At 36.4% G+C, this 13409-nt stretch overlaps 1 protein-coding gene across 2 annotated transcripts in view; it reads left to right on the top strand.

Moving 5' to 3' along the window:
• The window catches only part of SRBD1 (S1 RNA binding domain 1), a 125430-nt gene that overhangs the window by 57393 nt on the left and 54628 nt on the right, over nt 1-13409 (top strand). For both annotated transcript variants that reach the window (XM_017744883.1, XM_008641712.2), the window contains one exon: nt 4973-5064. In XM_017744883.1, the coding sequence (XP_017600372.1) occupies nt 4973-5064 (92 nt within the window). The remainder of the gene's footprint in view (nt 1-4972; nt 5065-13409) is intronic.

Genomic DNA, 13409 nt, shown 5'->3' with positions numbered 1-13409 from the left:
TATGGAGGCATATAACAACAGATGCAGGCATCCTGTTTCTACAGCGTGACTCTCAACCCTTTTGGGTGTTAGGCTCTTCTGGATCTAGTTGTGACTTCTGTGTTTTCAGTAAGGCCCGATGGATTTCTCATTCATGAAGTAGCCCAATCTTCTTTTGAGCATGTGCTTAATTAAGTCTTCCCTGCCCCTTCGTAGTTTGTTTTTAATCATAACATCTGTCAACATAATTAAAGCTTGATACATTCCAATTGAGTGTGTAAACACAGCGTTCTTTTCTAGAGAATATTTTGTCATTTTATTTTGTTTTGTTTTTCTGTCCTGGGTGATTCATAAGCACATTATTTTAGTAAATAACACTGAATAAACATTTGACTCTTTTTTTACTCTCGTACTTTGTGGGAGCCTCTAGCTTTTGTAGCCACAAGTTTATGAACAATATATTTATCAATTAATATGTAAAAAGTTGGGTATGGGGAATTAGCCACAATTATTAAATTATGATTGTGAAGGGAGTTCTTCTGGCAGACCATCATTTTATGGCCAAATATGAGAGTCTTGGCCCATTTTGAGGTTGACATACCCTTTGCTTTTAGAGTGACCATGATTTTCTTCCAAGTAATAAACACCAGACTCTTCTTTGTACTGGTATTGTTAAAAACGTCATTTTAAAGGATTGAAGTTGTAAATCAGGGATTTGGAGGCTGTAGGAACAGCAAGTTATGTAAAGTTGGATAAAGTTGCTTTTTGTTTCTTTGTAATGTTATTAATCCAGTGTTGCATTTGATTGTGGCAAAATTACCTCAGTGTAATGTAGGAGTCTGAAATGTTGGTAAAAGTTCGTGAAAATGTCAGGAAGGTGCATTCATCTTCAAACCCACAAAGGTCTAGCCTGATAAGATTTTTTTTCACATAGCTTTGAAAAGGTTTACAGTGAAAACTTACTACCTGAGAAACTTGGAAGCTTTAAAAATTGTATTTTAGTTAAACCACTGTTGTTAACTAGCTGGTCACATGTCATCTTTGTACATTTTTGTAGGTATGTAATAGGTTTGAATTTTAAAAAGAGGAAATTTTAAGTTATCTTAGATTTTATTTTTTTTACCTTTTACAAGAAAGGCTCTTTTTTCCTGTAAAAATTAGGAGATTGAAAATCTGAATGTTTTCAAAAGAAATCATCTTTTCAGACCAAGTAGGTAATGCTTATTTAAGCTGAGTAAGAAAACTTGCTTTAGTAAATGTTAAAAGGCTCCTTAAAGTATTTAGAGTATAGCTGCCATGGTCTCTAGCATAAAGCTGAGGGCCCACCAGGTGGTGCTGGTGGAATATATTTAATGTTGCTTTAGCTGCTTAAAATGTGTCTTAACAACTGTGAATGAGATGGGTGCAGTGTAGGAAAACTTAGTTCATATGCAGCAAGCCAGTTTGTACAATTAAAAAGAATACACTTGTAATATTGTGTAGTGGCTTTGTGATTTGGACACTTTAATTTTTAAAAGTTAGATATAGATGCTGAGGAAGAAGCCCTTATCTGTAGGATAGCTGATATGGGAAGCACAGTATGGAGGTGTAGTCCCAGATCCTTTACCTGCCTTTTTGTTAATCCGAAGAGAAGTTTATGACACTTGTTTATTCATGTACTAGAAGCATATCATATCATAACCACGTGCTTATTTACCTATTACGCATTGACTTAAAAAAGCAAAATAATTTTTCAATAAAGCTGTTTTAGCTGTTTAGATTTGGTCAGAGTCTTCCCTCCTAAGGAATGCTCAGTAATAAGGGTCTCGTTAGGGACAGGGGGAACCAGTTCTTTTGGTTTCATCTATTATGTGACTTAAGAAGGCAAAATAGAAACAAATTCTGAAGATACACAAGATTTTAATACAATTTCGGTAACTCTGATGAAGCTTTCCTTTTGGCTTTCTTGAGAACTGTATCCATTATAGAAATGGGAAGGGGAGATGAAGAACAGTATCCATTATAGAAAATGGGAAGGGGAGATGAAGAACAGTGTGGACTGCCAATAGTTTGGAGTAAATTTCTATTGCCTACTCATTTGACCATGTTTGGTTTTGTCTTACCATGCCCTGACATAAAATATATATACATTATTTAAAAGGCATGATGTAGACCATTTAGCAACATTAAATTAGCTTAAATTGTCTATAAAGCCATTCTCCTTTTCAAGAGAATTATGAGAATTTGGAAAACATACAGAATGTCAGTGAACCAAAGTGATTGTCTCCTGTCTAGTCAAAAAGTAAAATCCAGAACAACTACAGACAATCCCTAAAGCTATTTTGCTTGTAATCTTAGTATTTTGACCAAGCTAAATGTTTTAGCATTCTGTGTGCCATTGTCACATCAGTAACCACTCACTGTAGCAGTATCAAACCATGTGATAGCCACTAATAGTTCTCTAAAAGTTTGGTTGAATGAACCAGAGGATGGTGGCTTTGGAGCGTGTGGCCTTACGCGTTTAATCTGGGTAAAAGGTTTATTTAACGTATGGGTTTTGCTGTCTTGGGCAGAGCAGTGTGGGGTTCTACGTGAGTGGAAATTCTTCCTCCCCTTTTACACGTCTGCTATACCAAATACTTCATAGAAAACTGCATGCATATACTAAACCATCTCAGAGTGGATCTCAAGCATCCAGCGTATGCTGCTTCTGAAAGTGCTTTTTATATCTTGTTCTCCTTCTTGAGATAATTTTTCACTTGGCTTCCCCCCTTCTCCTCACCCTAGTGTATAAATGCTTTTGCTCTTGAGGAAAGGAAATATGCTTTTTTCAAACCTTTGTCTCCTATCCTGAGTTTTAATTTTATCTACTCATTTTAGCAAGGATTTCTTGTGCCTACCTTAAAATTTGGCCCAAGTCACATATTACCATAGAATGACAGTGTTAGTGTGATCCGTACGCTTCTGCAAATTATCAGTGTAGTATTAATGAGAAACATTAAAATGTTGTGTTAAATTTCCTATCAAGGTCACATCAGTTTTTTCACTGCAGAAAATACTGGGAGAGGATCAAGCAATAAGCTGTGTGCAGTAGTACTGTTTATAGTACAGCACTGTAAAAATGTGTTCAAAACACTGATTTTTTTTTTTTTCTTAATCTGAAGTTATATTACACTGTATTATCAGTGTATTACGTTTAAAAATTGCATGAGGGCTAACTTCTGGGATCTGTTACAATACGAAGACTGAAGTGTGATTAGTGAAAGGCTGTTAGAAGTGTGTGCTCGTGTGTGGTTTTTTGGAAGCGGTATCCAGAAAGGGAGCACTTGCTAGATGCTCCCTTTATAAAGTGTGAACTGGTTAAGAAATACATTCTGCTGCATTGTTCTTTAAATTACTCAGAGAAATCAGTTTTATGAGTCTTCTGTCAACATCTTTATGTTCAGCAGTTAGGTTTTTGTGATACGATCTTATTTCTGAGCGCTGTGATGGGAATGTTTTATGAATGTCATTTATCGTGAAGGAGTGCTCATAATACTGAATCTTTTTAAAAGACCATGTAAATAGTTTCATTTTCACTTGCCCAGTTCACCTGGTCAAGGATTTTTTTACTCTGTTAAATTGGTTGTTTGAACGTGTCTGGAGTTACACTAATTCTGAAGAGAGCAGGATTTTATTCTCTGTATTTATTGAAAGATTCAGTCTGTCTGTACTATTGAAATGTTCTTTAGAGTTTTGCGTAACTATAAAATTGGACTTGTGTGTAGAGCACTCCACCAAATTCCAGTTTTAATTGGGGAAGAGGGGAATCTGTAAAGAAATTCTTTACCTTATGTATTTGCATTTTACACTGTTTACTGGACCACTGAATGGGAATATATTTTACCTCTGAGCTGTTCTCCAGCTTTTTCTAAAGGGAGGAGTTTCTAAGTATCAGTTTCTTTATTTAAAAGTTTGACCTAGTAAATGTTCTTAAAAGGAAAATTTATAGTCCAATTTTAAAACAGTATAAAGCAAAGTTATGGTTTTTTGCTGAAAGGTCTGTTTCTTAAGGACTGTGGTTTCTCTCCTTATGGCAAAGATTAGGTTATTCTGAAAGTGGAATAGTTAAAGTAAAAATAGTTCTGAAACTGATAGTATTAACCTCCAGTGCAGTAGCTGTATGATGCCATAATTATCAACCTGAAATTCCAGTTCTGTTGAAGTTATTTGAAGAAATATACTGTTGATTCAGTGGTGTCAGAATTTCACAGCTGAAAATAAACTTACGCTGTGAATACTTGATTGCAGTTTTCTCTTGAGTGGAGCTAGAGCACTTGAGGGGTTTTTAATTATGTGTTTGATTTGAATTGCTGAGTTTATCATCATTACTGAATGAGTTTGAGGTGTATGGTAGATACATGAACTGTAGTTTAAGTTCCTGAAGACAGGCAGTCTGTTTTTCTTTGAGGATGGCAGTGAGAGCTGGGAGAAGACGGTATTGAATGCTGCTGAGAAGGGAGCTGCAGCTCTGTGGCTCAGTATGTGTCAAGTTGGGGCTTTTTGAGTGTTTTAGGGCAGCTGGCTTTTCACAATGTGTGTGCACGCTCATGGCTTGGATTCATGTAATAGTTGAATGTTACACTTTAGAACGTAGGTGTTTTTAATGAAATCGTCAGGTACGTTTTGTTTTGTTTATGGAAGCTGGTTTGCCTATTTACTTCTGGTAACACTTGTTTCTTGTATTCATTTTCTCTCCTCTTGTAAGCATTGAGACAGGGACTGATATCATGTGCAGTGTGTATTTATAATAAGGCCAGAATTGATAAAGAATGAATGTTGCAGGTCAGGGAGGGGTGTTTTGGCTTAAATGGAGATATTTTTCTTTGTACTGTCTTACTTTTGTAAGTATTTGGTTTATTCAAAACATGAGGCTTTAAATAAAATCTGAATATTCACTTAAGTCACTTCCAAAGTCTTTCACTTGTGTTGTTCAGTTGTGTGCTGTTTTACAATTTGCCATTTTATTTTTCAGCATTGTCAGTGAAGCAGGAGCATCAATCTACAGTGTCAGTCCAGAAGCATGCAAGGAAATGCCAGACCTAGACCCTAACCTAAGAAGTGCAGGTATGAAGAGTATTTAATTTTATCACATTTCAACATGGAACTCAAGTCTCAGTTCTGAGACTGTTTTGTTTGTATTATTAAATAAAATAATAGTCAAAAGTAGACAAAAGGTTTGGATATTTTGTTTCTAAACTTTAATTCTTTTGTCATTTCACCTTTGAAGTCCTAGGCATGCAAATGAGTGAGATCATCTTCTACTAACTCCTGTAATGTAAAGATCCTTGTGGATGTAGCCCTTCAACAGGCTGGTACAGGAGAATTTATGGCGATAAATATAACCAATGAATTGCATAAACTTCCACAGTTGTACCATGTCCATGCCCACAGGGGCTTGACCTTCCCTCTTCTCCTCTGTGTGCATAAATATCTCTAGTAATAAACCATTCAAGGGCTAGAAAAACAATGTAAAACTAGAACAGATCATTTAAAGGTGTGTATTTGTTGTGTTCACTGGGGTCTTCATGTAGCTGAATAGAGTTTTCAAGAAATACCATTTAGGTTTTGTTTTTAAAAAGTTATCTACTTCAGCATAAATGTCACTGAGGTATAACACAGCAATTAGAAATGTGCAAGTGTTGCCACTATTATAATTTTCAGTGTTTGGGTTTGATAATTTTCAGAGTAGTCTTTAAAGATCAAATTCCTACCAGCTCTGTCCATGTCCAAGTTCTACTCGTGGATTTGTTTTATTCGGAGACAACTGTAAGGGAGCTTTGAGGTTATTTTTGTATTACTTCACTTATGTATTTTTAATTGTGTATCTTACTGTATTTTTTTTTTATCTGCCTCAGGGGTTTTTTTGTTCTTAGTTTTTCTGCAGTTTGCTGTCATACTCAATCAAATACAGCATATTGGAAGATGCAGCAGCACTCATATATAACACTTTTCCAGTCAAAATTATAATGTTCTTAAATTTAATGTTTTTCTAGCAGGTTACTGGCCTGGAAATCCTTTGGAGGGTATAGATCAGCAGAAAAGAATTCTGACGTGGTATTCAGGGGTAAAACTTTATAGAATTCCCCATGTTTCCCTTTCCTCTTATTTCCACAAAGGGGAAAGTGTTAATTCGATGTTTCAAGTGAATGTTTTTATAGGAATATTCTTGGAATGTCTATATCAGCCCCTCCATTTGCAGGAGAGGTTTCCAGCTTCTTTTTGCTTGAAACTCTTTTCCCTGCCCATGAACAGACTCCGTGGTGATTATTTCTTCCCTGGGCCACAAAGGTTTTAAATGTGTCATGGTATGGCCACAGCAAATATTAGGCATGTGACATTTCTGTATGTGTGACAGATAGCACTAGCTTTCCCTTGGGCCAAAGTTTTTTATGGTGCAGATGTATTAAATGTAGGTTTAAAGTTGTTGTAAATGAACAAAAAACACTGAAAAGGAGGAAATCTAATTATTAACATTATGCCTTTCCAGATGTCCAGGTTTTTCATTTTCTCCAAAACTAATTTTTCAACATTTCAGACACTTTTATTTAGTGTTGTGCATCAAATACAGTAAATTAAAATCCAATTTTTAGTAGACAATCAATTGCAGTATTAGTTACCTAGAGTTCATAATTGCTCCATTATTACTAGGATTTTCTTCGGGCTTAATTTAAGTGCTGTTGCATCTGGTTTTAAAAGCATCAGCAATTTTAACATGCCACAGCAGTACCACAGAGTGGATAGAAATTGAAAAAGAGTAGGATAGAAATTGAAAAATAATTGCCTAGTTTCATGCATGTTGGCTATTACGAAACTGACAGCTAGAACTATGTTACAATCAGGGTATTCTAGAAGTCTTAGGCTTTCTTCATTACATCTTCTGGTGTCAATTTGTAATTAGCTGTGCTAAAGCTGTGGATGTCTTCGTAAAGTTGAATGTAAAAATGGGACATAACATTAGAGGGAAACATTAACTGATGTTTGAGGTTTTTGCAGACTTCTTTCTTGACTAGCTTACTTGTGTAGTTTCAATTTTCCTTTAATTTGCAGCAAACAGAAAAGTGACATTGTGTCAAAACTGACTTGCTTTGTATTTTAATTGTTGTGTTACATCATGTCAGATTCTGTGCTTACATGATAGCATTTAGTACATTAAAGGAAGCTGACAGCTGCATGATGAAGTGTGACATTTATAGTTAAAATAAAAGGTACAACTGATGTAAGATATCTGTGATCTTAATGCTGTTTGCCACTTTAACATTTTTCTCAACAAAACTTTGTAGAAGGCTTTTTGAATTACACAGATAGGCCTATGTTTGTGCACTGGGTACCTAAATATAAAATATTAAATAATACATGTGAGAATACTTTCTCATCTTGTGATATGATCTCTGTAATATTTTCAGCGGTGTTTAGCAACTGTTTGTAGTCAGTTTTTGCTTTATACAGCGAAATAGAAGATATCAATCCTGATAGAAAAATTAGCTTAATTTCTCCTTGGCTGAGTGTTCTGTGTAGGGGGAAGACCAGCAACCTTCAGCATTTCTTGGGGGTGCTAATTAAAGGTATTAGTTAATCCAAGGACTCAGCTGGATTTTTTTTTTTTCCCTTTGAGCTGTCTTTGAAGGTCATGGATGACATGAGTTTGTAATAAATGATTGAGAAAGATCTCTTTTTAAACCAATGGTGTATATACAAACTATAGAGGAAAGTCTTTATAGTCATCCATACAGCACTTTGAGCCAAAATTGCACTTGCTTGGAAGAAAAAAAAAACCAAAAAAACCTTTTCTTAAAGAGTTTGCTGTTGTCTACAGTACAGAGAAGGAAATAGGGTCGCTCCAACTTTAGAATTGTCCTGAATATTTTATGAAAGTGCAGGAGCTGCTGTTCTGCTACTCCAGTTCCTAGAAAATCTTGTGGTCTGGGGCTCAGCTAAGTACATAGTAAAGAACTTGATGAAACCTAGTTACTTGTGTTTGAGTAGAGTGAGAAGGTATATATCCCCTTCTGACAGTCATTGTAGGATTAATGAGCAGAACAGCTATTTCTCAGCCTCACAGAATTAGGAGATAAGAAGCTTATAGGCCAGAGCAATAAAAGGATTTCCTACTTGATAGGCTGAGGAAGTTCAGCTGCAGCAGATTAGGAGAGTTCTGCCTAGAGAGCAAGCCACTGGAGTTCAGTAATGGGGGGTTTTGGATGAACCTGTGATAGGATTGCAGTCTGACAGAGAATGGAGTGCAAGGCTTCCATGAATTCTCCTCAAAAGCTGTGCCTAAGGACACACTTAAGATTTGGGGTGGGAAGTTTTGTAGGGACGAATGGACACCATGAAAAGAGTCCTTTGCAAGCTGGAAATGTTGATCACCTTTGTGAAGTTTATTAATATGTGCTCTACCAAGGCTCTGTGACTGCCAGCTCTGAGGTTGTAATGAGGTATTGGTAATGAGGGAGCTGTGAGTCTGGGTGGATGACTGCAGTTCTATTTCTGTCCTGGCATGTGTCCTCTGGCCACCCTCTTGAAACATTTAACTACTTTTTAAAAAAAAAAAAAGATTTATTTTTTTATTTTTATTTTATTTTATTTATTTTCTGACCTAGCATCACTACACCACTTCATGTTTAACCTTTGGTTAGTTTTTATTCATGACAGCTTCCAGTAAGAGTTCTGCACTTGAACTTGCCTGTAAAATCTCCTGGATTGCTCTGGCTCTCTGTGATTGAGATTTACCTTTGCCTTTTTTCAATGCAAAGCTTGGATGCGATTTTCCCTTAGAAGCAGTTGTAAGTAACAGTTTACTGCGCATGGTACTTTGCCTTGCAAGTTTAACAGTAATTCACTTGCCGTTAGTTACCTTTCATTGCCAGAGCACATGAGATGACTGTCTTGGTGTGGTATTCTTTGTAGAAGAAAAAACCTTAAACTCAGTGGTGACAGGCATTCCTCCCTCAGACAGATGAGCTTTGTGACAATCAGTGCCAGCCTGGGTTTGGTTGCTGTCACTGGGCCCTGTGAACCCTGGAATTCAGTGATTTTCCAAAGGTTGATATCTTCTTTGCTTTACTTCCATCCTTTCCTATATAGTTTTGCCTGAGGTTTTGTTTTGTTGTGCAGAGCCTGTATTCCTAATAAAAATAAGTTTTATGGGATAAGAAATGCAGGATGTCAGCATAGGTGTCAACCCATACACACTTCCAGGCTTTCTAGTTTTTTCTCTCAGTGCTTCTCCACTTCTCCACTTCCTTGTTGCAAATGCTTGTTGGCTTGAGCAAGTTTGGCTAGACAAAGTGGGAAGACTGTGAGGAACAGGTGAAGTATATAGGAAGTGTAAACACATATAGCTCATGTTGAAGGATTGTCACACAGAAAAGTGGAATTTATGTACTTTCTGGATGCCTGGAAAGTTCTTAAGATATGGTCAGCTAGTGGAGGTTTTGTTGTCCTTAGAAGTTTGATCATATACTACCTGCAAGCTTTACATGTCCTTAGAATAAGTACCAATTGTTTGACTTGTGGTCACAGTAGAATTTTTTTCTTCTGCTGCCTCTCTACCTCTTCGATACCATAATGAAATGAATGTTGCTTAATAACTAAGAATCAGAGGAAACTGATGCATTCTAGTGAAACAGTGGCCTGATGGAAGGGAATTGAGATGAGGAAGTAGTCATGCCAGGATTTTACTCTGGTTTCAATGTACACTCAGTTATATAAATGACAAATGTCTTCATTTCATTAAATTGATGAATTACCTTTCCTTTTGAGATGACTGCTCCAACAAATAAGCAATTTTTTCTTTCTTTCACTATGTAAACAAAATAAAAGGGGGAAGAAAGGGGCTGTTTTACAGACACCATGTTTGTGTAACCACTTGTTAGAAGAGATCTCATGCTAAGCCTCTCTGTTTTATTTTCATACCTTATGCAATCATACACACTTGGTTTTTAGTTTGCAATTCTGTGTTCAGATGCTGAAATAAGAGCAACATACCTGGGCTTGTCCAATGCAACAGCTCCAAGAAAGGAGCTCAAGAATGCACATTTTCCTCTTGGATGTGAATAACTAGGGCTCTGTCAAGGCTACATAGTTGTGTCACCCAGCTAGGAAAGCAACAAAGGTAGATAAAATATTCCCTAGAGTGACTCTGTTTTAAGATTTGGAAAACTAACAGGGCGAGCATGTGTGGTGCTGCATGCACAGGTATGATCCAGTAAGGAAACTGTGTTGTTTCTAAGGGATGTTTTCTGAGGATAAAGAAGAATCTGAGAGAGCCAAAGGTCACACAGCACAGCTTGCCTTAGCATTGTCAAATCCCATCTGCTTGTCTCCTCTCCACAGGGCAGAACACGTTGCATTATTGTATGCTCAAAGTTCAGCACACCACTTGCACTTTTCCTTGCAAAAGAAAGCCTTGTAGGCTTTGAGGGCTTGTTAGGACTTTCAGACTGTTATGCTACAGGGTTTCATTCCCTGAGGTCCTGTTAGAGACATAGAGTTCAGAGCTGTCATACTGGCCAGCAAGTAGAAGGTAGAGATTGGAAAAAATGTAATTTCTTTTGACTTTATCTTAAGGAAAGTAAAACAATTTGATGATTAGATGTGTGGGACATAGTGCCTGGATGTCTACTTGAGCTAATTTCTTCATCATCTTGAAAGAGCACTGCTCCCCTTTGGCTACTCAGGAGAGAAGGTCATTTTTCAAAAACTTTATTGTTTTATTTAGTCCTACGGTTAAACCATTCACACTGCTGTCGAAGTGGAAGCTTTCTTCTACAGCTAGTTGGAGAGAATTGGTGAAAGTTCCACAACCTTTCAGAAGAGAAAGTAAGCACTGAATTCTTATGCATTAAAACGTTTTGTCAGCATAATGTTTAGTTGGGTTGTGTGCAATTAGAGCATCGTATTTCATCTTATCAATCATATTTCATCTTCCATCTGTTGTATTCTGTAGCATTTAAAAATGAGTTTAATTTTGGAAGGATGGAGAACAGAGAACTGCACTGTGATGACGAACATTCAGTGGTTAGAAGTGAAAAGGTGGTGAACAGCAGTAAGATGTTAAAGATAGAAAATGTTAATGATAGTAATATTAATAAACTAAAACAATAATAATAGCAATATTTAATTATTAATTAATAATAATAATAATTAGTAATAGGAGCAAGAGAATCTTGTTACTTGTCTCCCCATAGGACCCAGTTCCTACTTATGAGCAGAAGCTTATCTCAAGGTGTGTGCTAGGCTCTACAGTTTAAACAGAAATTATAGGGAATCTGTGGGTTCTGTAGGAAACCAAAAACCTAACTGCAGATAGTTTGGAAATGACTGAGCCTCTCCCAGTTGGGCATGAACATGTGCCTGCACCAGGATATTGAGAAATAGAAAAATGGGCTTGAATTGCCCCAAACTGCTAGCACAATCCTGATATAACAGATGTTAGAGATGTTTGTAGTCTTCTTGTAGTTTTCTTGTTGTTCTAGACAAGAATCTAATGTTTTCTAATCTGTATAATCATTAACATCCTGCCTACTGGCACTGTATTTCCTCTGAAGCTGTAGAGCTCAAGAGTGGATGGGAGTAGAGGAATTTGATCATCTGCTACCTGCAAGCTTTACATGCTCTGGTCAAGCTGCTTCCCCTTGCATAAAAGAGCTATGAGAAGCATTCACTTCCCCCCCTTCAGGTGTAATTCTGTGCACGTGCTGTGTCTGTGTGTTTCCTTTTGAAGGCTGTGTTACTTCCTTGAAGCGTGGAGCTAGAGGCATGACCAGTACCAGGATGCTCTTCAATTCAAGGAGTTTTAGTTTCCTCTTAATACTGGGATTTGATGTGTTACTTGCCAGAGCTGATTTTCTTATTACAGGCATAGGAAAGAACATTCTGGTCACTTACAAAAGGTTAATATTTGTTGTTGACACAAATGACTAATTCTTCTAAGATACAGTTGACTAGCTCTTGTAAGATTAGAACTTCGACTAATTTTTTACTTTAAGTAGTAACAGTAATCAATGGCATAGTGATGCGTTTAGGATCAGCAGTGTGAATGGGAAAAGGATATTGATGATATCTACCTTTTATGCTGAACAGATAGGGAAAGTTTTTTTCTGAGTTTATACCAATATTGTGAGAGTAACTCATTCGTGTGACAGAAAAATCACATCAGGCTTCCATTAAATGATTATATGTCCCCTATCTCATCTTGGATAAAAATGGATACTATTCTCTGATACAGAAATTACTAATGCTTGAGAAAAGTGTTTTTGAGAATGTCTCTAAGAAAAAATACTGACTTGAAAAAGCTGAATTGTAATATTCACTTGTTGAGGTTTTTTCTTTAAATGTATATCTAACTTTCTTGTTGTATTCAGCCCATCTCTTTTAAAGATTATTTTTTTGTAATAAATAAGTAGAATATTGTCATTCATTATTTCATTAATCTTAGGCAAATAACAGATTATCAGTTTTATGGAGTTAAAAGTAAACTAAAATGTAACCTTTTTAAAACAAAAACCTGCTCACTTGCTACAGAAGAGCTTTGGATGAAATGCAGCTGTTGAACAGTTGCTTAAAATAAATTGCATACTTTAAACCCACCAAGAAGATATATGAGGATTCAAAACTGTGTCACAAATCCTGACCTACTGAGAAAGAATGCTTAATGAAAAGACTACTGTACGTTTCACTGTATCCTTTGCAAGGAGGGTGAAATTCAGGTCAACAGGATAGAAAGCTTCCAGGACTCAGGAAACCTGAACAATCGATCACTGAGTAAACATTATTGCAGATACTTATGGAGAGTAATTGATCTTGAACACAATAATAGGCTTTATAAAAGGATTTAAAAAGTTGTAATGTTTCCATATCTACTCTGGTATGATATATTGACAGTAATTACATATGCATTTGTGACTTAGTCCCTGATTACTTTAATATATTATTTTTTTATTTCAGTGACATTGTGGTTTCCACCCAGACTTTTAAGGTGTGAAGGTTAATTTAAAATACGAGGGTGGATGAGTTACTTGGATGTTATAGTAGCATGTCTCAGCAAGAACGAAATACTGAGGTTTTGTAACAAAGGTACAGAATGTTCTCATTTTTGACAAAATTGAACTAATCATAGCTTAGTAGCTTGCGGTTGCCATATATTTATCTGTAAAGCATTTGTAAAGCTATCTGCTGCCTTTACATCTGGAAGCTTCACATTTTTTCAAAGCACAAAACAAATGCTCCCACTCATGGGGGTAGCTATTGTGTCGCAGTTATTGACTGGGACACATTTTTATCCGTATGTGAAGATGTTTTTAAAAGGAGGAATGCCATCATCCTGGACTTTTGGCCCAAAGTGTTTTTCTGCTTTCAGTGGTAAGCAACATTTGAATGCCACTGTAACTGAAAGAAATTGAAATTTC

The sequence above is a fragment of the Corvus brachyrhynchos genome, unplaced genomic scaffold, assembly GCF_000691975.1.
Source record: "Corvus brachyrhynchos isolate BGI_N302 unplaced genomic scaffold, ASM69197v1 scaffold258, whole genome shotgun sequence".
NCBI classification, from domain to species: Eukaryota; Metazoa; Chordata; class Aves; order Passeriformes; family Corvidae; genus Corvus; species Corvus brachyrhynchos.
This window is presented reverse-complemented; position numbering and strand designations above follow the sequence as displayed.